This window comes from Lasiodiplodia theobromae (assembly GCF_012971845.1).
Source record: "Lasiodiplodia theobromae strain AM2As chromosome Unknown scaffold_8, whole genome shotgun sequence".
NCBI classification, from domain to species: Eukaryota; Fungi; Ascomycota; class Dothideomycetes; order Botryosphaeriales; family Botryosphaeriaceae; genus Lasiodiplodia; species Lasiodiplodia theobromae.
The window spans coordinates 971,185-994,950 of NW_023336574.1; the positions used below are offsets into that span (position 1 = coordinate 971,185).

The 23,766-nt window shown below is 55.4% G+C and overlaps 7 protein-coding genes across 7 annotated transcripts; 5 read left to right on the plus strand and 2 right to left on the minus strand.

Moving 5' to 3' along the window:
* Positions 1–40: 40 nt before the first annotated feature.
* On the minus strand, positions 41–3,680 carry LTHEOB_3301 (DNA repair protein; the record flags this gene model as incomplete). The annotated part of the gene is made up of 2 exons (XM_035512210.1): positions 41–181; positions 291–3,680. 2 exons carry the CDS (start codon positions 3,678–3,680, stop codon positions 41–43), a joined length of 3,531 nt encoding a protein of 1,176 aa, XP_035363194.1.
* Positions 3,681–4,446: 766 nt separating this feature from the next.
* LTHEOB_3302 (Monoamine oxidase N) lies at positions 4,447–6,026 on the plus strand (the record flags this gene model as incomplete). The annotated part of the gene is made up of 3 exons (XM_035512211.1): positions 4,447–4,624; positions 4,676–4,923; positions 4,974–6,026. 3 exons carry the CDS (start codon positions 4,447–4,449, stop codon positions 6,024–6,026), a joined length of 1,479 nt encoding a protein of 492 aa, XP_035363195.1.
* A 952-nt stretch (positions 6,027–6,978) lies between these two features.
* Positions 6,979–8,022, plus strand: LTHEOB_3303 (C6 zinc finger domain containing protein; the record flags this gene model as incomplete). Its single annotated transcript, XM_035512212.1, has 3 exons — positions 6,979–7,012; positions 7,091–7,499; positions 7,554–8,022. 3 exons carry the CDS (start codon positions 6,979–6,981, stop codon positions 8,020–8,022), a joined length of 912 nt encoding a protein of 303 aa, XP_035363196.1.
* A 2,931-nt stretch (positions 8,023–10,953) lies between these two features.
* Positions 10,954–12,413, plus strand: LTHEOB_3304 (Integral membrane protein; the record flags this gene model as incomplete). The annotated part of the gene is made up of 6 exons (XM_035512213.1): positions 10,954–11,085; positions 11,136–11,231; positions 11,282–11,318; positions 11,373–11,440; positions 11,492–11,898; positions 11,948–12,413. The coding sequence occupies 6 exons, from the start codon at positions 10,954–10,956 to the stop codon at positions 12,411–12,413; spliced, it is 1,206 nt and encodes a 401-aa protein (XP_035363197.1).
* Positions 12,414–15,757: 3,344 nt separating this feature from the next.
* Positions 15,758–17,383, minus strand: LTHEOB_3305 (Pisatin demethylase; the record flags this gene model as incomplete). Its single annotated transcript, XM_035512214.1, has 3 exons — positions 15,758–16,373; positions 16,429–16,553; positions 16,610–17,383. 3 exons carry the CDS (start codon positions 17,381–17,383, stop codon positions 15,758–15,760), a joined length of 1,515 nt encoding a protein of 504 aa, XP_035363198.1.
* Positions 17,384–19,449: 2,066 nt separating this feature from the next.
* Positions 19,450–21,265, plus strand: LTHEOB_3306 (Allantoate permease; the record flags this gene model as incomplete). Its single annotated transcript, XM_035512215.1, has 7 exons — positions 19,450–19,652; positions 19,706–19,993; positions 20,047–20,291; positions 20,341–20,525; positions 20,580–20,816; positions 20,872–20,928; positions 20,981–21,265. 7 exons carry the CDS (start codon positions 19,450–19,452, stop codon positions 21,263–21,265), a joined length of 1,500 nt encoding a protein of 499 aa, XP_035363199.1.
* An 811-nt stretch (positions 21,266–22,076) lies between these two features.
* On the plus strand, positions 22,077–23,180 carry LTHEOB_3307 (Basic leucine zipper protein; the record flags this gene model as incomplete). Its single annotated transcript, XM_035512216.1, has 3 exons — positions 22,077–22,242; positions 22,323–22,457; positions 22,636–23,180. The coding sequence occupies 3 exons, from the start codon at positions 22,077–22,079 to the stop codon at positions 23,178–23,180; spliced, it is 846 nt and encodes a 281-aa protein (XP_035363200.1).
* Positions 23,181–23,766: the final 586 nt, after the last annotated feature.

A 23,766-nucleotide genomic window follows, 5' to 3' on the forward strand; every position in this document is an offset into this window, starting at 1 on the left:
TACCAACAGCAACAATAATCCAGCAAGCCTCAATTTCCAATTACTCAGGTGATGAACTGTTCTCATGAACGCCCTCTCCCTCTCCCTCTTCCGCGCCCACGACCACGACCACCTCGGCGCGACCGTGTTTTTGATGTTTCATCCGCTTCTTCGCCTCTAGCCTGATCGCTGCCACCTTCATCTTGATCCTCAACTTCCTCGCCATCGTCAAAATAATGACTCTTCACAGCAGTCGCACTTTTCCTTGCAGCCGCTCTTCGCGGAGTCCTACGAGGCACCTCCTCGCTTACGTCCCTGATTTGCGTGTGCTTAGCACCAGACTCCGACTCTGACTCGTCGCCCACGTCCGGCGCCGAAGAGACCGGAGAATCAGACTCAGATGGTGCTGATGGCAGATCATCAGAGTCATTTGCAGTCTCATCCAGACCATCTGCCTCAAAGGACTTCCGCCTGCCTCGTGTGCTAGTCGTGGTAGCTGCCCGCACTCTGCCACGACCTCGGCCACGCCCTTTGGTGTTGCCGCGGGTGGCACGTTTCTTTGGTGGCGGGCTGTTGCTTTCGCTCTCTTCGCCCTCGTCATGAGGGGTTTCTTCAGCGTTCGCCTTTGAGAAATGATGATGAGCGGATTGTAGGGAGAATGGGGCGTCCTGAGCATCTCCGGCAGCATGGTAGTCTTGTGAGGTCGTCGGTATTTCCTTGCTGTCGTGGCCTTCAATGATGAATCCACCACCTTCGACTGCGTTGTCTTCACCATCGCGCAAGAATCCACCTCCACCAGTGTGCTCATCTTCTTCACGGATGAAGCCACCCTCTCCAGGATCTTCCTCCTGGCCAGGCAAAAAGAACCCACCAGGACCTAGATCCTTTTCATCTTCTTTTAGGAATCCACCACCCTCTTCCTCTTCATCCTCGAATTCGTCCCCGAACCTCCTCTCGAAAGTATTCCCCACTTCGCCCTCCCTCTTCTTCCTCGCAAACGGGTTCACCACGTCATCCAAACCATCTTTGCCCTCTCCATACTCCTCCTTCACTCTCTCAATCACCCTCAGCCCCAGCATGAACTTGCGCCACATCTTCAACGCAGTCTCCACCCTCTTCTTATCTTCCTTCTCCTGCTTCGCTTTCTGCTCAGCACGCCACGCCTCACGCACAAGCTCGCCATTCTCCTCGGCCACCACGACGCCCGTCAGCACCGGCACGGCGATCTGGCGGCCGAACTCAAATCCAGTAACCGCCTCGGCGAAGTCGATACCAAGCTTCTTGCAAACGCGCACCGTACCGCGGAGGGGGATGTGCACGGCGCCCTGGGGCACCATGGTCGGCACGTAGACGTCAATGTTGCCGAAGGCGTTGCGCGGGATCTTGCCGTCGCGGATGGGCGGCGGCACGATCCACTCCGTCTGCTCGCGCGCGTAAAGCCCTTGCATGGCCTTCTCGCCGCTCTCGCGCTCCGCCTCCTCGATCTCGCGCTTGCGGATCAGCGTCACCGCCCGGATGGGCACCCGCTTCATGGCCACCGCTCCCTGCATGATCTGGCGGCCTTCCTTGTGCCACGATTCGGCCGTCTTGCACGCCACGACGTCTTTGCGCAGGAAGACGGGTTCGGCCTTGGCCTTGTCGCCCTTGCCGGTGAAGAAAGTCTTGAACGGTTTGGCGGTCGGGCGGATGGCTTCCTCGCGGCGCAAGTGGCGCTCGAGGACGTACTCGGCACTGTTCTTGTAGCCCTGGAGGGTGTCAGGCACGCCGCTTTCGGCCTTTTTGGAGACGTGTGGCATGATCGGAACGAGGTCTGCCTCGTCCTCAATCTTGTCGGCCTCGGTGCGCAAGCGTCCGTCGCGCGTGTAGTTCGACATGACGCGTTTGAACCAGTCGAATTCCTCGTAGCGCTTGACCTTGCCGTGTCTGTTGTAGACGGGGACTTTTTCAACGGGCATGCGGAAACCTTTGGTCCTGCCGGGCCATATGCGACCCCTGAGATAGCGGACTGTTACATCCTTGGCAGTTCCGTCTGCATTGTATGCGATAACATAGCAGATCACTTGTTTGGCTTTATCAGCTGCGGCACCTCGGGGTTCAAACGCTGATAGAAATTCAGGTGTTGAAGCGACTGTAGCAATGACAAGTGGTGAGACGGGGATGTAGGTATTAGATATAGGCGACAAAACCTCGGTCCAGTAAACTGGGTACTTTAGATCCGTGTCGTAGTGTTTCTTGCTCAGTGCCGTGGCTGGCTTTGATGCATCAGAAATGTCGGACTTTGCTGAGCTGAGTGAGCTATCACTATCCTCATCAGGGACGACAGCTAAGGGTTTCGTGCCGGATTTTCTAGTAGATGATTTCTTCGCAGTTGGGTGAACAGGCTTTTGCGATTTAGCAGTAGTCTTCTTCGCGTTTGAATCGGTGGCGGCATCTGCCTGCGCATCCGCATTCGACTTCGGATCCTCGGTCTTGCTATTCTCTCCCTTTTTCATGATGACTTCTTCCACTTTCGTAAATCCAAATCCTATGGGCTGGAGGCTTGCTACCATACGGGCCTCCAGACCTATACCCCTGACAAGTGCAGTAAAGAGCTGAGCACCGACATCCCTACTACCTCTGCATGTTCGTGCTGCCTCCAGAAACTCTGCCTTGTCGCGGATCCGCTCCCCGAACCTTTCAATGTCGTACTCTTCAGTGTTAGGCTTCTCCTTTTCTACTTTCTTCTGCTTTGACGAGTCCTCCCTGGTTGCCTGCCAGGCTTTGGTCTCAGTAGCAAGCGACTTTGCTGTAGGAAAATAGCCCTTTTTGCGCAGACCCGGTGCAGTGATTCGAAAGCGTTTCTTCCAGTAGGCAGCCAGATATGTTAAAAGTCGGTACAGAGGGTCTCCTTGACTCAAATTCGGGGTGCCTGGTTCGGTGCGACCTGCAGTTCCTCCCCAGTCCCGCTGATTTCTCTCTGAATGTCTATCACTCTTCTCTTTTCCCTTGCCCTTTGCCGGTCCTTTCTTCCCCTTAACCTTTGGCGGCGGCTCAAGCGACGGGTCTGGCGGTAGGCCGGAGTCTCTCCGCCAGCGCTGGACCTCTTTCTTCACGCCCTCTGGTAATTGCTCCACTAATATCTTCTGGACCTCTTTGTCGCATACCCAGCCATTTCGTATGTGATTATGCCATAGTAGTAATTGTACGTGCATGCAGTGGGTCCAGATTCGAAGTTGGCGATCTTTCTTCGAGGGACCCTTGATTCCAAGCGCTTTCCTCCTCGCAATCTCGTCGTTGGCTTCAGCGGGGCCACCGAGCGACACTTCGAGCACGTCGTCAGCGTCGTCTAGGCCGCGCTGCCAAGGCGCAAGCTTCGGCTGGGGAGTATCTGCCGCCGGTGTATCCGTTTGGTCATTCAGAGCATCCTCCCAATCCATCTCGTCCTCATCGTCTTCGCCATCGTTAGCATCTTTGGCCGCGCCTTTGGAAGCTTTGGCCTTCGATTTGGCGATGTTTACGTCCTCGAACTCGTCGCTATCGGCGTCGCTGAGGCATTCATCGCTGCTGTCGCTGCTTAACGCGTCGAGAAAGGCCTGGTCGGCGGAGGAGCTCGTGTTGCCGGAAGGCGCGTCGAGCGCGTCAAAGATGTTCTTCTTTGCGCGTTTGGGAACCGATGCAGGCGCGGGAGAGCGCGAGCGTTTGCGGGGAACGAATGGCGGCATGGTGCCACCGGCGGCGGAGGAGGTAGCGGAAGTCCGAGGAAAGGGAGGTGGAGGTGAAAAGAGCGGGTGTGAGTGGTGGCAGGCAATGGTGACGATGATGCCAAGAGTTGAGATCGCCAACATCCTTGCAACACATCGTCATGAACCCATCGCCGCTCGGGCGAGTATCTTCCGAGTCTTTTTTTTAATGAGTTTTATTCTCGAAGAAGAGGGCGAAGCGCTGCATACACATCAGTAGTTTCGCAATGTTTTGTTTGACCGGAATCGTTTATGACGTCAGAAATTGCAACAAGTGCTGACCTATTGGTACTGTTCCTTAGGTTCTTGAACGCATTGTCCTGAGCATTCCTAGTACCTCCGACTTAATGCTTTTGCTTTGGTACTTTACACCTGACTCATTTCTGGGTTCTCATTGTCTACAAACCCTGTGCTACTGTCCAAGACCATTTTCTCTCGTTATTGCCCGTTTTAGGCAATGTCTTATCGATACCCATCACATTTCCGCACGAGCCATCTTTGAGGGTTGCTTTTCGCTAATTTCCTCACTCTATTGCCTCCTTTCGGTAATCCGTGGATGTCCTGTCTTTTTTGGACTTTGAAAACTGACACGATTGCCTCGCAAAAATGAGACGCGCCAGAGAGGAGTCGGTGGGGGGCAGCTGGACAAGAATCTTGCAGCGAGCACGGCACGCTTATAAACAGTACCTCTGCTCACAGTATCTCTCAGCTCTTTCGTCGCAACTTTCCAATACCAGCTCTTGCCAACATGACATCCCGTGACGGTTACTCTTGGACTGAACAAACAGGCCTTCGCCCCGGCGTCCCCTCGATTGGAGTCATCACTCCCGTGACGAACGTCGTATCCTCGAATGTTTTGTACGATGTTGTTGTCATTGGTGCAGGCTACTGCGGTCTTACTGCAGCCAGAGATGCTAGTCTTTCGGGTGTGTACTTTGCACATGGACTAAGTGGAGGAAAACTGACATGCGGCGTAGGCTTGAATGTTCTTCTCTTGGAAGCTCGCGACCGCATCGGCGGCCGCTCATGGTCTTCGAACATTGGCGGCTATCCTTTCGAGATGGGAGGTACCTGGGTGCACTGGGGCCAGCCTCATGTCTGGCGTGAAATCTCCCGGTACCAGATGCAAAATGAGCTGAAGAACTCGTTTGATTTCTCGTATGGCGTCAACCATTTCCAGCTGAACACAACCGGAGGATCTTCTACTATGAGCCATGATGAAGAGGTAAGTCAGCATCTATAACAACCCGTTCTCTAAACTAACGAACCTTGCAGGACTCTCTCCTTGCTTCAGCCTTGGAGAAGTTTGTTAACGTGGACGGCGCCTCGGGCAGGAACATCATGCCGCAGCCGGCCAACATGTTCTATGTTCCAGAAGCCAGAGACTTGGACAGTCTGTCCGCACAAGACCGTATCGACGCCATTGCATCCTCGCTTTCTCCAAGTGAGCGTGCAGTGCTGGAGGGCTTCGTCCTTCTCTGCAGTGGCGGTACGCTGAAGGGCATGAGTTTCCTCGAGTTCCTGCATTGGTGGGCCATCTGCGGCTACACTTACCAGGGCTGCCTTGACTACCTCATCACCTACAAGTTTAGCGGCGGCCAGTCGAGCTTCGCCATCAACTTCTTCAGGGAAGCACTCTACACTAAGAGGCTTTCGTATGCTTTCAACTCGCCCATTCAATCTGTCAACGACATGGGCAACAAGGTCGAGGTGACGACCCGGGATGGCCGCACATACCAAGCAGCCCGCATCATCTGTACTGTTCCACTGAACGTCCTCAGCACTGTATCTTTCAACCCTCCGCTGCCGGATGGTAAGCTCGCAGCCATCGGCGTCGGTCACGTCAACCAATGCGTCAAAGTGCACGCCGAGGTTTCTGACAAGAACATGCGTTCATGGACGGGCGTCACATATCCATCCAACAAGCTCATCTACGCCATCGGCGACGGCACAACGCCAGCAGGAAATACGCACATCGTTGCGTTCGGATCGCACCAATACCACATGCAACCGGAGGAGAAACTGGACGAGACATTTGCTGCAGTGAAGGCCCTAGCTCCGGGTAAGATGGATGTGCAGCGGCTAGTATTCCACAATTGGTCCAAGGATGAGTTTGCGAAGGGCGCGTGGTTCTTCTCGCCGCCGAATCTGTTGGCGGACCATCTGGAAGACATGCGTGCCCGTCATGGTAACGTCTTCTTTGCGAGCTCAGACTGGGCTCTTCTGTGGCGGAGCTTCATTGATGGTGCTATCGAGGAGGGCGCGAGAGCTGCGATGGCCGTGAAGACGGAGTTGGCAGAAACAGGAAAGATAAGCCCGCAGTTGTGATTTTGGGGAAAGCATGGAGTCCAAGGTGTTTCGCATCGTATATAGTCCTGAACTCATCAAAGCAATGTCATTTTGTATAACCTGTGGATTTGATTCCTACAAGACGGATGAAGTGTTGGTCTGTCACATGCTCTAAGGATTCAGGGAGGTTACACTGTTCGATGCTTTGGCCAATGGTAGCTTGAAGGAGCCCAGGTAGTCTGTTATCAACGGTATTACGTAACCCCGAATCTAAGAAGCTGGAGAAGTTTCAGCTTCCACCTTTTCCCCACTTCCCGTCGCAACCCTACACCGGCCCCCTTGGTAGCATTAGACCCGCCCGCCGTTAAAGCAGCCAAGATTGAACCTACAGCTCCAATGTTTCCGTCCAGTTCCCGCGCCTCCGCAACGCCAACCGACGTCAAGCCCCGAGGTGAAACACCCCCCAGCTACTTCCGAAGCAGAGATATACTAAATCGGGTAATCAGGCTGTTTCCAGTGCACTAAACGGCGTATCACGTGCGATTTAGGCCATCCGACATGCAGAAAATGTATTAAGAAAGGCATAGAATGCTCAGGTTTGGGCCGCTTCCGCTTCAACGATGGGGTTGCACGCCGGGGAAAACTCAAAGGCTGTCAGCTGCCAACGTTGGATGCTTCCGCAGATGACAATGCTTCAGCGCAACAAGCACAATTACCTGTGCGTATTCGCTGGCAAAATGAGCGCCGCGGGGGCTCAGGCAATACTGCATCCAAGCGGAGAAAGGGAGCAGTAGTCCAGCAGGCCAGTGCATCCACGGGCTCAGATACGCAACAGTCGGCAGCAGGTCATGCTGAAACTTTCAACTTCAACGCGCAAGACCACTACAAAGGCTTAGTCGAGCCCAGTCAGCGTGAGGATAGACAGCTAGCAAAGCGTGGGCATGTCTTTGCCACTCTCTACCATCCCGCTGTCCAACCATGGCTTGCGCCAATGAATCCTCAAGTCCGCATGTTGTTCTCTCATTGTACGCCGGCCCCTTATTCTGCTTACTTTTTCGGTCTCCACGCTCACAAAAAGAATACATGCTGACGTGCCCCCTCAGTCTCCGAAGCCGTAGCTCCCGTCATGGTAGTCCTGGACAACGTCTCCAATGGCTACCGCGACTTCATCCTGCCAATGGCGTGTGAAGACGAGGTGCTCAGGCGGGCGGTCGAGGTCGTGGCGGCACAGCACTTGAGTCACTCGAAGAGGCCCGACCTCCAGGCGGCTGCCGAGGCTGGCCGCGCCGCTGTTATCTCGAGGCTGCGCCGGGATGCGATGCAGGCGCCGCAAGAACAGGTATTCAACGTCTTCACGTGGGCTACGCTGATCGTGCTGCTGGTCGGCGAGACGGTGACAGGGAGCTCCGAGTACGGCTATCTGGTCCAGATGCTCCTGTGTCTTTCGAGAAACAGCGCTGGAGCGGCACATGCTTCGATGCTAAACAACTTTCTGACACAGCAAACGCACATGTGAGTCACGGGCCTGTTTGCCCCTGACTGAGTTCTGACTTACCTGCTGGACAGGTTCGAGTTTCTCGCTCAGCCGCTTCTTGGAGAGACCAGTGTGATAGCCGATCCTCTCCAGTACCTCGACTGGCTCGCGTACGAGTTGCCGTCGGGGTCAGAGGAGGAGGCCACCATTTCCGTCACGCGAGAAGCATTTCTTGAAGCTTCAAAGCTCTACTTCAACAGAACGCGATCAGAAGAGGACTTGCAGGAATCCCTTCGAAACCTCAAAGCACTGCTTTCCAAGATACCTCACGACGCGCCTGGTGCTCACGCCCTTGTCTGGGTATGCTTCCTTGGCGCGGTCGAGAGCACAGACGAGGAGAGCAGAAGCGTCTTCACAGAGCGCATGGCCCGCGTTTACGCCAAGACGGGCTTCCGTAACATTCCCGCCGCCATCCAGTCCTTGGAGCGGATATGGGCACGGAAAGATTCCAGCAGCCGGATGGCGAGCTTGCCGGAAGCCTCGCCTGTGCTCGTTATGTGAAGAACAGATGAGTGACACAGGTCTCGGCTCCATCCCGTCTCAAACGCTGAGCAAACGCGCCCAGTGATCGTGCTTGGAGTGCATTTATTTGAAGGAATTTCGATCTGCTGTTTGCCTCTCTATCGCACCAAACCTTGATCTCACGCAATGGAAGAAGCTATGGAGGGAAACGAACGTCGATTGCACATTGAAGAGAGACTGGCGCGCTGGCGGGCTGATCTGCAAAAGTCTGCCATCACAGCCGTCATCATCGTCAGCTCGATCCTTCTCGTTCTCTACTTCCTGCCCCACGAAGCCTCCCGCTACGTGCTGTTCGCAGTTTGGGCCTTCGCAGCCGCCATCTTCGGGTTCTTCTGCCTTTACGTTTTGGACCTCTTCACCACGAATCCGAATTGACCAGCTGTCATTACTTCTTCTCCGAATGCAATCGTACGATACCTGGAAATGGGGGCCAGGTTTGAAACGTCTCAAATCAAATATCTACGCAAACAGACCATCAACCCAACCACGTGCTTCCGCGCGAGGCTTGCAATCCCCACAACCACACCAAACCACACATGAGCGCACCAGGTCAGTTTTGGCTTGCTCTGGGAAGCAATGGGCAGAGAAGGGGAAAACAAAACAATACTCCCAAATTTCGACGATAACGAAAACTTTCCGGCTTATGACGACTCCAAGTTTATCAACCCGAGCAGTGTCTTCGGCATGTCCGATCGGCTTACTCATGCTCACAAATACCTCACTGTTGTGATCGGACTTGGCAGTAATCCACTTCTGCTGTACGAATCGGATTTGCTTTGTTTCAGGGTGACGGGGGTGAAGTGCATCCCTGTCTTTTGTTGCTCTTTCATCCCTACCCGTTATCTTAGCTAGCGAAAGTGCGAATATTCTAGAATCATGCATGAGAACCAATCGGAAATGGTGACGCTGCTACACAGGCCAAAGTTGGTGTGCAGGGATCCAGGATCGAAAATAGGAGGACTACGTCACTTATCTAAGGAGTTTTAGATTAGGTACAGGGTCTGCTGAGATTTGTTTATGCATGCGGGAAAGACTCGGGGGTGCAGGGGAATATAATTCTTTTTCAACCAAAAAGATGCCATGGGTCACTCGTACATTTTGCTCAAAAGAATAAAAAAAAAGGGTATGTCAACTGAAGAGTTGTGAAGCTCCTATAACTGCGGACGCTTGTGATGTCAGCCATGTATAGGGTTGCCTCAGTGAGTGCTGATATCACAGCAAGAATAGGGGTGGTATGGCACATGGGCATCCTGTACGTGCAGCCACGCGGCGTAGTGATAGGGGGCGAAAGAACAAGGGAGCAAGCATGGTATTATATTGGGGGGTGGCTAAGTATAGCGGTGGTCGGGGCAATATGGTGAGCGGTGAGGTCAAAGGATTTGCGCGAGGAGTGTGAAAATCTCTGCTCCAACGGGTCGGAGGGACCGGTGGAATGGCTGTCACGCAACAGTGGGCTGGTGAAGTCAGGGCCGTGGATTGTGTCACTCTGAGGGCTCGCAGTTGGTGCGCACTGAGCACTGGGCAGCGGCGCAGCTCTGCGCACGGTGCGGGCTGACTCGGCCCCCTGCTCTGACGAAATCAAGGACAACGACAGGTGGAGAAACCACGAAGCTTTTCTGGTGTTTCTGCCGGGACGGATCGGGGCTGAGCGTGAGCTTTGGCAAATGGTGCGGAAAATGGAGTTGAGAGGGCAGAGTTGGCGGAGACAACCGCAGATGTATATTGCTGTAGATGAGGCTGTATAGTGCAGCGTACGTGCCGCGGAAAAGTCGGCGCAAGAACACGAAAGGCTGGTGGATGTGCTAGACTCCTTTTTGGTGTTGGTGATCTTGGCCGGTCGTACCTATGCGAGGGCTACAAGGTTAGGTTAATGGCCACGACTCGCACCGTCGGATTTCCACGAAGTGAGGTGTACAATATCCATATTGCGGGTCGGCAGCGGGAAGGAGCAGGGGAGGCGGTTTCAGCGGCAGTGATGTACAGCGACAGTCCCTTCTGTCGGGAGTTACTCCGCGGGCGTACGTAAGAAGGATGGGGATAGCGGTGACGATCAAGGGGACGAGCAGAGCATTAGGGTTGAGGCCCTGCCTTAAGATCGGCATTGGGCCTCGATCGGCGTGCGCTGAACAGACTGCGACTCATGTGAGATCTGGAGTGCTAACGCGGGGATGGCAGCGCCTGGCTGCGCGAAAGCTTATCGCGCTGTCGTTGTTTCTGTTTGACGGCGAAGAAGGCTAAAAAGTGGTCCGCTATGCGGGTTGCGGGCGCACCCGCGGGCGAGGGCGGCGGAGAAAGAGTGTTCGCTTCTGCCTCAGCAGGCGAGCGAACGGCGTATTCGAAGATTGAGGGCCTTGGCAACGGCGGGCGGCTGTGGCACCGAGTCGTGCGACGCGCACGCAGAACCCGGCCCGCTGTCACCGCGCCACGCGCCTTCTCTCTCGACACCATCCTCCAAAATCTCGCTTCACGCCCTGTCCTCGACCCTCGCTCTCCACCTTCACCGCCGCCTGTGCCGTGGCGGCCGCCAGTTCCGGCTCTCTGCCGCGTCGGCGCCGCCGACCGCGGGTCTGCTGCAGCTGCACCATCTATCTACCGGGGCCACGGCACGGCACTTGTGCGGCTAAAGTTAGCCCCATGTTTTGCAAATCGTCCGCGCCGCTGGGAAACATGCTTTCCACCAACAACAGCCTCGCTTATCTTTCTTGTCCGGGCACCGCTGGGCGCCCTGGCCCGATGCCCAGTTTCACGCTTGTCCCTCCCGGCCCGGCTTTGTGCGCTCAAGCCCGACCCGGTCCCTTTCACTAACACTTGCTCTCATCTCCGTCTCTGACCTCCTTGGCACTGGACACAATATAGCTCTAGATAGGCCCTCTGCCGGCCCTGAATCTGTCCTTTTGCCTGCTATACACGATGGTTGCCATTCCCGAGCAGCGCACCAGCTCGCTGCTGACCAATTCCACCAGCTATGAATCCACCACCACCGAAACTGTTCCTATTGTCAACCGGAAGGAAACCGTCCTGGCCGTGAGCATTGTCTTTCAAGTGAGTTTGCCGGCAACTCCATCTCTGCCGCATACTGACCCTCAATGCAGATAGTCGCCTGGGTTGCTGTGCTTTTCAGACTCTATGCCCGAGTCAAGATCACCCGTGCTGCTGGCTGGGACGACTTGATGGTCGTGCTCGCTGCCGTAAGCCCTCTCCCAGTCATTCAACCGCCTCTGGCTCACTGTTGGTCCAGATTTCCGTGACTATTGGCACCGCTTTTGTCATAATGTGTAAGTTCCATAGCTCCATCCGCTTGACGTATCAAATGGCTGATACCAAAACAGTGCCCGACTATGGCCTTGGCAAGCACGTTCTGTCCCTGACCGCTGGCACTTACTCGGAATACCTACACGTAACGTCACCTTCAACCTTAACCCAAACTACTTCTGACTTTTTGCTATAGTGGTTTTGGGCTGGCACCATTTCCTACTTCTGGTCGACTAGCATCATCAAGGTCTCGCTGCTTCTACAGTACCTTCGCTTGTTCGAGAAGCGTTCGAAAATCTACTACCTCATTATCGGCTTGATCGTTGTCGTCTCCATCTGGGGTCTCACATACACCGCCTTGCTCGCCTTCGCCTGCTCGCCTGTTCAAAAGTTTTGGGAATGGAACCGGCCGGGCACCTGCTTTGGATTTGGAGCTGGGTCCGCCGACCCTGAGACCTTTTTCGCAACCTTCGCAACCCACTCTGCTCTCAACATGGCCTTCGACATCATTGTCCTCGCCTTTCCCATCTTCTCCTTATCCTCTATCGACCTGGAGGGCAAGCGAAAATATGCGATTGCTGGACTGGCCGTGCTGGGCTCTGTGTAAGTCTTACCTACCTCACCACCAAGCAAATGCTAACAACTTGTAAAGGGTCGTGGCTATTAGTATCGCACGCTTAGCGAGCATTGCCGAGACTCGCGCCGGAACATATCCTGTTGCTGATCCAACTTGGCTGGCGCCGACGTCAATCATCCTGTCCTGTCTCGAGGTCGATATTGCTATTCTCTGCGCAAGCATTCCCATTTTCTGGCCTCTCATCTCCGCCTTGACCTTTGGCAAGATTTTCGTCGTCGACGAAGTCATCGTACGAACTGAGGAGCGAGTGGAGCAGCCGCGCCCCGATACCCCTGGATCTGAGACGGAGCTTCGGACATATCTGAGCAGGGCAGAAACGCCAGACCCCTCCAAACACTACAAGGATCCCTTCGTCGTCGACCATGTACGACCACTCGCTTCAGAAGCCAATGCTTTTGATGGGGTCGGAGCCAACACACATTCAGCAAATGTTGAACACACGACAGTCCCACTTGGCCAGATCGAGAGGTTGATGAAATGAACGCCTTTTCTTTGTTATCTTGATGAATCAAATTTCCCAACGAAGCTGGGATGGCGGACTGGATTCTTCCCAGTTCCTGCATCCGCAGGGCGATTGACAGCGGCTGGCCCGCATCATCGGAAGACATTCCGAACAATCGAAGCCGATGCATGCCTCTCCCGGACTTGAAGGCCGTATCCCACGGTTGCCGAGCCTTGTGAAGAGAAGGCCACACTTGTTATATTGTCCCGGCAAGGATCACATATTGCAGTCCAAGGATATTCCCTGGTCATTGCTAAGTTCTGACGCGCGGCTACGGCGAGAAATCCGGCGAATGGAGCGACAGCGATTTGCACGAGGCTGGGAGCACGCGTTTGGGTGCGATCGAGCTTACGCATGTTGCTTGCAATGCGCTTGCCGCTAACCGTGCCGGGCCGTCGATAGCGTAACCGATGTCGGTTTACCGCCGTTCATTACAATCAGACCCTTCCGATCTGGTCCTGAAACGCCGATGCTAGCGGCAGTTAACACGGGAGCGTTTGCTGGTTGCTGGTCGCTGGTCGCTAGTCGCTCAAAGGCCTGTCTGCGACTTCACCACTCCTTTTGTACCCCTTCGGACATGTTCTTGCCTTTTTTCGTCCGGGGCCAATATGCGACTGGACTCCACCTCCCGCACAAGCGCATTGTCGAAGCATCTAGGGAGGGATTAGAGCCGGAAAAAATGAAGCGAACCACGACAGATGTTGCAGTCACGTACAAACTCAATACAAACTCAATACGCATACACAAGCCAATAAGAAAAAGATTTGAAATAGTAGCACGGGAGTAGTTCCGTATATGGTCTATTGGATGGAATCTCGACCTGTGATGTCTGCAACCAAGCTTTTTCCCGCCGTCGCGTCCCCACAATCGTGTGGCTTCATCAGCATGAATATCGCCGAAGAGCGCGGCGCTGCGGGACGCCACCGAACTTTGGTTAGAACGTCCGATGCCTTGAAGAATCGAAAGGTCCAGACCTTTCTCCCCAAGTAGGCGGGTCCACGTCCGAAACGGTCGAAGACAGCCATGTAAACAGTCGCAATCTATAGCAGACGAAGTATTAAACACCGCAACCCACTCCTTCTGGAGCTAAGGGATGCGCAAGCTATTGCGCGGACGCGAGTAATTCAAAACCAAGCCACACAAGCCCACCCGGATAATGCCATGGACCCTCGAAACACGGGCCATCCGCGACGCCGCTACTGCCACACCCTGGATCCTTTGGGCTGAGTGGCTCTCCTCCCGTTTCCCGATTGGGGAAACGCGCGCAAGCCGTCGACCCCCCACCCTTCCTTCCGCCACAGTGACATCGGCAAGTCCCTGGCATGCTTGGGCCTTTTAGCCCATCGTCGTGAAATGAGATTCCTTCCAATCGTTGGCCACATGATTCTCACCTGCCGTCTCTTGGCACAGGATCGTTGAGGGTGCGGATGCAACCTTCTCCTAGGGCACCCTCCGCGGCACATTCCATCTACCACGCGACGCGGAGATGTGCCGTTTTTTCCCTTTCGTTGCTCGGCCCCTTTGTTGGTCGCCTTCCCGCCAGTTCGGTCACGCCGAGCGGCTGTGTCCTTTTTGCGCTAACATCGTGCGCTGCATGTAGCTAAGGAGCTAGCGCCGACTCTAAAAATGCGTAGGGCTGTCAACCCCAAGATTGCACCCGGAACACGCTCCGCCTCCCCAGCTGGTAAATACAAACGGATTTGTGTCTCTGTTTCAAGGCACCTATCCACTTGTTGCAAGCTGCGTCAATGTCTCAGCCCTTGGTGCAGTTCGTGATGAGATAGCGTCCGTCGTGACGAAGCTTTTTCCGACGTCTTCCGGTCCTCTCCCCATTACCGAGGGGATGATAAATCCGTCTCTCTTAACAACACAACTATTATAGTATTCACGTATATAAACCGCTCATGACGCAATCCCCTGAGTCGGGAGATAAATAAAAATCCCGTATGTTTCGGCATTTGCGAGCGAAGGTACCAAATGACGGCAGCCAAGAACAGAGAAGGGGAGAAAGGGGAAAGGAAAAGCAGAGAATCACGAAGGCCGCCTATCATTTCTCTAAAGACACAGGAGAGCAGACAAAAGAAAAAAAAAGGGTCCGTCAATCCTTACATCAAGATCTGCACCAATCATCACCCCACCCCGTAAATCCCGTCGTCGATCCTGGGGAACTGACCACCAAATATCGACGCAACGTCCACCTCCAGGAAAACACCGTAGCTCTGATTGGTCTAATGCTCACACACCATCGTCACACCACCATCTTCGTGCAAGGAACTAACCGTCTTCTTTACGAGCGGGGGAAGTGAAAGGGACAAAAGCGGGGTTGGTGGCGCCAAGAATCTTCTCCTACATACACGCGCGCCTACTCCTTCTCGGATCTTCAAGGCGGGGAGAGCGGGCCCTTGAAGATGCGTGCATGCATGTAGAATTGGGGGCCAACTTTGTTTGAACGACAATTTTCATGGTCTCAATCATCTTGAGAGATGGTGGCCAAGGAAAATGGCAGAAGCACCAAAGAGTACGGTGAACCTCTTAATCTCATGGATGGAATCAAGCGAGCAAGTATGCTCAGGAAGCAAATTTTGGAGGTAGTTCAAGCCATGAGCATTTGTTACGACTGAATGAGTCTTCGTCTTCCCGTCCTCTACAGACGGCTGTAAATGCGTTCAGCTTCCAAGCAAGCAAACAACAAAAAGAAACACAAACTAGTAGGGGTGTATACGCTGTAAAACTCAAAAAAAAAAAAAAGGAAACGGGACCAAAAGGAAAATATAGGAAACCAAAAGGTAAGACTGAGTGAGGAGAGATGTAAGGAGATCAGTAGACACTAGGGATGGAGAGGGTGCTCGTACTTTAGCGTAAAGCCAAGGACCAAACTTGTAAAGAAAAAGGAAAAGAGGTATGTACGGTGCTGTACTGTGGCCATGACTGCAAGGAGAAAGGAAACCTAAAAAAAACCAGATACCCACCCAACCACCACCCTTTTGCATCCTTTCACGCCCTCAGATTAGTGGCGCGAAACCCGTATAACCCCGCCCAGACCCAAGGAATTACTTTTTCTATGTCCTTCCTTCATCTCTCCCGTGGTATTTTCGACCCAAAAACAGTAAAGGAAATTTTTAACGCCGTGTCTTCTCCGGGTGACTGATGCTACAAAAACGCATCTAGGGGAAAAAATAAAAAACGGAGAATGACAAGGAAATTGTGGGAGCAGTGAAGGCGCTAACCACCAAAGAAAGGAAAAATAAACAAAAGACGTTGAGAAGCGAAGCGTCCATCTCAGGTTACCCAACAAATGAAGTCTTTACGGATTCATTCGAATTCTACGCGGAACCGGCCTGCCGGTGAGAGATGCGGACGTTGAAATCCCGTTGGAAGAAGATGCCGTAACATTCGCTGTGCCACGGTTTGTGGGGGTTTATGACCTCGATGTCGTAGCGCCTGAGCATCTCGACGAAGATCTTGTTCAAGTTCATCAGGGCGATGGGAACACCGAGACACCTCGTGGTTCCCCAGCCAAAAATCAACTCGTGGATCTGCGTCATTTGCTTCAAGCGCTCTTCGTCGGCGATGAGCCAGCGTTCCGGCCGGAAGACCTCGGGATCGTCGCCATACACGGGATGGCACTGAATGGTCCAGGAATTGATGCCGACGAAAGTACCGCCAGGAATGAATTTGCCGTCGAACGTGTCACCCTGCGGCGGAACAACTCTCTCGCGGAGCTGAGTGATAGGAGAGAAGCGGCGAAGGCCCTCCTTGATGACGGCCTGAAGGTAAGGAAGGTTCCTGGCTTCGCTGTCGCGGATAGGAGACGAGATTTTTCCGGCGGCGATTGCGTCGTCGATCTCTCGCATCAGACGCGAGTAGACGCGGGGGTTGGAAATGATGGCAAGGAGACTTGCGCGCATGGCAGTGGCCGTGGTGTCGGAACCGGCAATGCTAAGAGCAAGGGTTAGCGACCAGAAAAGGAAATTTCGCTAATGCAGGAGCGTACAGGGATATCGAAATTTCCGTCTCGACCTCATCTGGGGTAAGGCCGCGCTTGAGGAACGAGCCAAGCATGTCCTTTTTTTGTTCCGCGCCCGGGGCAAGTCGCTCGTTGATCACTTCGCGGGAAATCTAGTGGGCGGTCAGAACAGTTGGGGCCAATCCGGGAATGCAGAGGAATGCCTTACCGCCATGATGGGGCCAATTCCGATCTTGTCGCCGGCCGAGGGAACAATAACTCTTCGAATGAACGGAATGCTGGAAAGGAAGTAGTAAAGGTGGCTAAGTTCGATAATGACGGAAAACAGGCCGACGATGGGCATCTGCCACTCAACCGTGGCCTGGAATTTGAAGGCGTCGTCGTCAGCCTCGACGAAGCCGAGGCTCCGGCCGAAGCACAGCTGGCTGATCATGTCCAGGGTGAAGAACTGGATGCGCTTGGCGATGTCGAAGACCTTGGTGGTGCCCGGGTGCGAGACCCAGCGGCGCTCAATCGTGTCGATGAAGTGCATGAGGCGCTCGTCGACGGCGGCCTCGACGCCCTCGATGTCCTTGCCCGCGTAGCCGGCGTTCATCTGGTAGCGCAGCTTGTGGTGCTTGGCGACACCGCGCTCGGAGACGATGTTGGGGACATGCGGATCGATCCTCATCGAGTCGTACCAGGGCCCGCGGGTGTAGCGCGAGTGGGCGGACAGGATGCGGCGCACAAAGTCGGGGTCGGTGGTGAGAAGGTGGTTGGGGCCAATGCGGGCCATGGGGCCGTACTTTTTGCTGACATCGACGAAGGTGTAGGGCGAGCGGCCAGAGTTGACTACACGGACGAGCCACCAGCGCGAGTGGGCGGCCCACCAAGGCCCCGGGAACTGGGCCAGCTGGCGGAAGCGCTTGGAGGCGGCGTGGGCGACGAAGTACAGGCCGAGGGCGAGGGCGGCAAGACACAGAAGGGCGGCGGGGCGCGCCATGATGCCGGAGGGCGCGACGCTGTGGTGGAGTCCGCGCTGCTGGAGACAGACGGATGGTCCAGCAGCAGCATGGAGCGCGCTCGAGGAGTTGTCGGCGGCTCGCATGAGGCCTACACAGCCCCCATCAGACATGTCGCGGGCTCGGGCGCGCTTGGGGATCTGAGAGTGGAAAATATGAGACCTTGTCCGGGATCGGCTCGGGTCTTTGAGGACGCAGCGATCGACAAGCACTTACGTGAGCTTGGAGCGTAGGGCTGGCGAAATAGGGGGACTATTTGTAGCAGAGTTTGACGTGCATGGCCATTGGTTGCCGCATGCTTCCGCGCAGGAGGAGGGCTAGGGGCGATCGTGGGCTCTTATACGCCGTACCAGTGGCTGGAAAGGGGCAATTTGACGTCAACCTATAAATGGGACCTGCTAGGTTCAGCCGGCCGCGGCACGATAGGCAAGAGGCGCGACTGCTAGCTGCTGCAGTGGCGGTTCGCGTGCGCCGTGGTTGGCGGAGATAGCGCTGCTTCTGGACGGCAGCCGCCAAGTACCGAGCGAGCGCGAGCCATTTTCGCCGCCAGCGCGCAGGCCTGGCAAGCCCACGCTTCGCACGCCCAAGCCGCAGCCCACGCCGCGCGCGCTCCGCAGGAACAGCCGCGTCACGTGCAAGCCGCCGGCTGCGGCGCTCGCCGGCGGCAGTTGCCATGCGCCCAGGGCCTGCGACACCCGCGCGCCCGAAACAAGCGTGCTGATGAAACGGACGGCCGCGCTGCCTCGTACGGCCGTCTGCTGATTGTCGCCCGGCGATCGTCATTGCGGCGATAAGTAGGTGCTGCGCGCAGCTGCCCTCCTGGTGCAAGCGAGCAGCCGCAAGCATTGGCGAGCGCTTGCTGGTGCTACGTTGCACCAGCCCGCCCTGCTGTGCCCCCGGCAGCTCTGCCGTTAGCATCTCGCGTGCGCCCTTCTAGAATTCGGGCACCAGGGGGCTGGCCCGCGCGCATTCGTCCGCCCAGTGCCGCGCCGCTGCTGTGCCGTGCTCGCGTACGGTCGTTTGCACTTTCCGGCGGCGCGCGTCGTCATGATATAGTCTGCGCCGCGTTGGCGCAGCGGCGTTGGCATGGCGAACGGAAGGCGCAAACGCGAGGGGTGCGGCGTGGGCTGCGCCTTTCGCACGAAAAGACGCAACGGGAACGGCGTGCCGGCGGCCGACGCGCTTAAATACAGCGACGCCACCCCCTGCCGCGGAGAAGCGCGTTCTTTCGCCGATCCGCCGCCTGCGGTTTCCGCGTCGCGAAGACGTCGGATTCCCGCCGCTGCCAGCCTGTGGAGACCCCGCACGCAGGACTGCGCTGCTCTCTCGCACCAAGCCCCCTGCAAATGCGGGGAGCTCCCCGTTCCCCGGACCTCGCCATCCCAACCACGGGCGGCGGCGGCGGATAAGGATGGTCGCCGTGCGGGGGCCAATCGAGCTGCCCAATTCTGCTCCCTTTCCCAATCTCTGCCTCAACTCTGATGTATGTCTGCCGGGCCCTCGGTACCACTTCGCCTGCAGACCACCGCTCCCCCACAATTTAGTTTGCCCTCTCCCAACGCCCGCCCTCTGGCCCTTCCCGCGCGTGCAAACGCCAGCTCCACCGCCACCGCAGCCCTCACTCACCGCGATGCTCAGCGCTCCGCCGTGCCAGCCTCCGCCAGGTCCTTTTCCGCCGGCGGAAAAAGATGCGCCTGGGGCGGGGGCCGGCCGCGAATCCGGGGCGGACGACGGACCCGGCTTTCGCCGCTGCTGCCCGCACTTCTGATTCGCTGCAAGTGCCGGCGGGCCAGGGAATCTGGGGAAGCGTGGTGCGAACCACGCCTGCCGACCGCTCTTGTTTGTGAGCCTCGACGGTGACCACACCCAATCTGGGCAGCCAAGAGCGCCTCGTGCCTCTTCCGCCTGAGGGGACTGTCGGAACTGTCGATGTGCAAGATCTATAACACGCCTGACGAGCTGTTCACGACGGGGCTCTGTCCATCTGCAAACAGCCTTCAGCTCGACCCTGTCCTCCCCGCATCACCACACGCCATCAGTACCAGACATGACCGACAAGAAGGGAGGAGACGCGGTTGCGGCCACGATGATCGACGACCTTAAGGATTCTGGTTCCGACAAGCAGGATAGCTTGGCACACCAGAACTTTCGGGGAAAAACTGACGAAGAAGTCGCCGCCTTGAAGAAGCAGATGTTGCGCAAGGTCGATTTCAGAGTAATGCCCATGCTCATTATTCTCTTTCTGCTGAAGTACGTCTTCCTCGCAAAGATATCGACCGAGTCTTGGTTGACCGCCCCCACAGCATTCTGGATCGCAACAACTTCACCAACGCCCGCCTCGGAGGTCTCGAAGATGACTTGAAACTGACAGATCATCAGTACAACACTTGTCTGATGATCATGTACGTCGGCTACCTGCTGTTTCAATTTCCCAGCAACATCATCCTATCCAACTTCCCTCGGCCTGGACTATACCTTTCGGTCGCGGCCGTACTATGGGGCGCTATTTCCACCTGCATGGCGGCCACGCATAATTTTGCACAGGCTCTGGCAGTTCGCTTCTTCCTGGGATTTGCCGAAGCACCCTTCTTGTGAGTTGCTTGTTGGTTTTAAAGTCCAGCGCAGGTGCTAACCATGAGAATAGCCCTGGTGCTCTGCTCATGTTGTCGTCTTGGTACCAAAAGGACGAGCTTCCCTTTAGGATTGCCATCTTGTACGCTGGTAACACAATCTCCAACTGTTTTGGTGGGCTTATTGCTGCGGGTGTTCTTGGCGGCATGAACGACGCTGCTGGAATCCACTCCTGGCGTTGGCTCTTTATCCTCGAGGGCTGCTTTACTATTTTCATTGCAATCATCGCTGGCTTCGTGCTGCCGAGCTATCCGAAGGGTAACCCCCCTAGTCGACCTGCTACTAAGGGCTCACTGACATGTCGTAGATGTGACGTGGCTTACTGAGGAGGAGAGGGAGTACGCTATCTGGCGCCTTTCGGTTGAGGTTGCCGGTAAGGATGACGGAGAAGACGGCAAGTCGGTGTGGTACGGCGGCCTTCAGGCGCTCAAGGACCCCAAGGTCTACATGCTCATTCTGATTCAATTCTCCTTGAACACTGGAATGGCCTACGTAAGTGCTGTCGCGTCTCGGTTTCTCCCGTCAAAGGTTAATCAGTATTGGCAGACCTACTTCTTCCCGTCCATCGTCAAGACTCTCGGCTACAACAAGGTCGTTACCTTGCTCCTTACCGCACCTCCCTATGCTCTCGCATTCTTTGGATCCCTTGGCAACTCTATTCACGCCGGCAAGACCAACGAGCGAGCCTTCCACGTCGCCGTGCCGATGTCCATCAGCATGATCGGAAACATCTTGTGCATCACCATTACGGCAACTGCTGGGAGATACTTCGCAATGTTTTTGGTAGGTATTCCCGGCCAATCTCCAGCTCAGCAATGCTAATGTAGCAACTTTGTAGATGACTTTCGGCGTGTATTCAGCGTTCAACGTCACTTACTCGTGGGTATCTGCGACGGTAAGCACTCCGAGACCTTTTGCTATGTGCAGTTTCTGATACATGAGACTAGATCCCTCGCCCCAGGTCGAAGCGTGCAGCGGCTCTGGCCATGGTAAACATCATGGGAAACTCGACACACTTGTTTACGTCATACCTGTATCCCGACTCAGACAAGCCGCGGTACGCTCGCGCGGGCATAACGTTGGCACTCTTCTGCGGCCTCGGGTGCGTTTCATCAGTCGCGCTACGTTTCTGGTTGAGACATGAGAATAAGAAACTCGACATTCTGGAGGGCACGGTTGGCGACGACGCGGAGAACGGTAACCAGAGGAAGGGCTTCAGGTACATTCTGTAGAGACGGAAGGACCGGAGGACACGAAATAACGCTGCCAACGAGTTTAAGAGCACGAATAAATCCGCCAGCCACGTGGTTTGGAGCACTGCGCCACGGCGCCACTTTACATGTTTTTACTTTTTTTTGTTTCCCCCTTAGGCTGACTGCATAAGGCCAGCCACAACGTGTCTGGCAAGCCACGCGCCTTACTTTCTGTCGTGCGACTTACTGTTTGGGGCCTAGGATGTTCTGCACTGATACATGATGCAAAACTCAAATCAAACCAGGCACCGAATCCTTTTCGCATGTTTTTCGGGGCGTTCGCAACGTCAGCAACGAAAGCGCAGTCCGTTTACGGGCGCGTCGGATCCCCGCACGCCAAACCCCGCAATCCTCGTAATAACCAAGTTATCGCACCCAATGCGCCCGGTCGCCCGGCCGGTTGGCTGGCTAAATGCTCACGTGGGCGTTAGCGCGCACTACTTCAAGGCTTCGTCCCCACATATCCCGGCTATTCACCAGCCCCAAACAATACCCAGCCGAACCCGCCATTGGTGGACCCAGGCGATTCTTCACACTGACACGCTCGGGCTAAGATGGACGCGAGCCGCCGCAGCAATACTGCCCGAGCAGATTTTGGAGGCGCTCAATGTATCTTTATTATACGGCGGGCAGAATGGAGGGATCCGATCTGAAGAATCGTCTTTCCAGATCTCATCGCCAAGAGCATCGCGCATGTTGCCGTCTTACTTTGTCTTTGGACGCCTTATCTCCACCGTTCTCTCGTCTTACTGTACCAATACTGTGATCGCGGCTATCGCGCGGCATCCCGATGAAGCTTATCACTAGCACGTTATCACCCGCGTGGGTCGCCGCCTGCATGGCAGCGGTAGCGGCGGCGCTGCCTCCTGGCCCCCGTCAAGCCGCCGCGACGCCGACGGTGTACCTGGCAGGTGATTCGACCATGGCGGAACAAGGCGGCAAGAATGGGACTGAAGGTGAGAGAAAAGAATGGTCTCGTCTTCAATGCTTCGAGTCATGCATGACTGACTTTTTTTTTTCTCTCGAGTACGGATAGGATGGGGCCATTATTTGCAATACTCGCTCTCCGTTCCTGTGGTCAACAAGGCATTTGCCGGCCGCAGCGCGCGCTCCTTCACCGATCAGGGCCGCTTTGCGGCCATTGAGGCGGCGCTAGTTCCTGGTGATTTTGGTGAGCATTCCTTCCAATTGCCTACACTTCAATCCTTCTACCGTTTTCTTTGAAAAAGAGAATTAAAAAAAACTCGGCGGTGTATGAATAATGGATGGGAATGTTGTATAAGAAAAAGTGAAAGAGAAGATAACATCAGGCTGTATGGAAATAATATGGAACGCCTAACGTGTAAAAGTCATCATCGAATTCGGCCACAACGACGGCGGCGGCGAGAAGCTGGGCACGGCCAACTACACGGACAACGGGCGTCCGGCATGCCCGGGACAGGGCGACGAAACATGCGCCTCGTTCTACAACGGCACCGACGTCGTGGTGCACACGTACAATTGGTACATGCTCCGGGCGGCGCGGTCCTTCCTGGCCAAGGGGGCGAGCGTCGTCATCAGCACCATGACGCCCACGAACCCGTGGGAGACGGGCAGCTTTAGTTACACGCCGCCGATCTTCGTCGGATACGCGCAGAACGTGGCCGGGGTGCTGGAAGGGGAGGTGGCAGGGAGGGCGGCGTTTGTCAATCACGGGCGCTACGAGGCGGATGTGTTTAGGACGCTGGGGAAGGAGGTGGTAGATGGTTTTTTCCTGATGGACCACACGCACACGCAGCCCGAGGGCGCCGACGTGGCAGCCAAGGCGTTCGTGAAGGGACTGAAGTGCGGAGGAAGTGAGTTGAGCCGGCTCGTGGTGAATGCCACGGAAGAGATTCCTGGCGAGTGTCTGTAATTAGTGGTCGAGGCCCGGCGTAGATAGGATAGATAAGCATCACCCTGCGTTCGACAAGTCATGGTTGCAGCGAATGTTGAATTAGGGTATGGACCGGTGCCGGAAATAAGGATCACGATGCTGATAAGTGAGGAGTAGAAAGTCGGAGCTATCACTGATTCGAAGGATAAGGCATGTGATGGAAACGTTTGCGGAAAGATCCGGACCAGGATCCGTCTGGGTTGTAGTGAAACGTGGTAAGCTCCTGAGGTGGTAGATAGAATAGGCTCGGCCGAGCTAGGTGATCGACTGCATGGGGGTGCTGCTCATCTCGGCGAGGAAGTGCTGTCCCTCTGCCCCCTATCAGCGAACTAAATCCGAACATTGAAGTCCTACTTACGCATTTATCTAGTCCTTAGTACTGTGCTGTAGGAACAGGGGAAAGTGATTCCTTCCTTCCTACCGATTTTGCGGACTTTTCCGACATGCTTCTTAGACTCTACATGAAGAAAGTTTGCTGGTGCTTCTTAGGCGTCTAATCTAAAACACGTCTGAGAAAGACGAATCTCTTAGGGACATGTGCTAATGTGCCGTGGCTGCCGGCGAC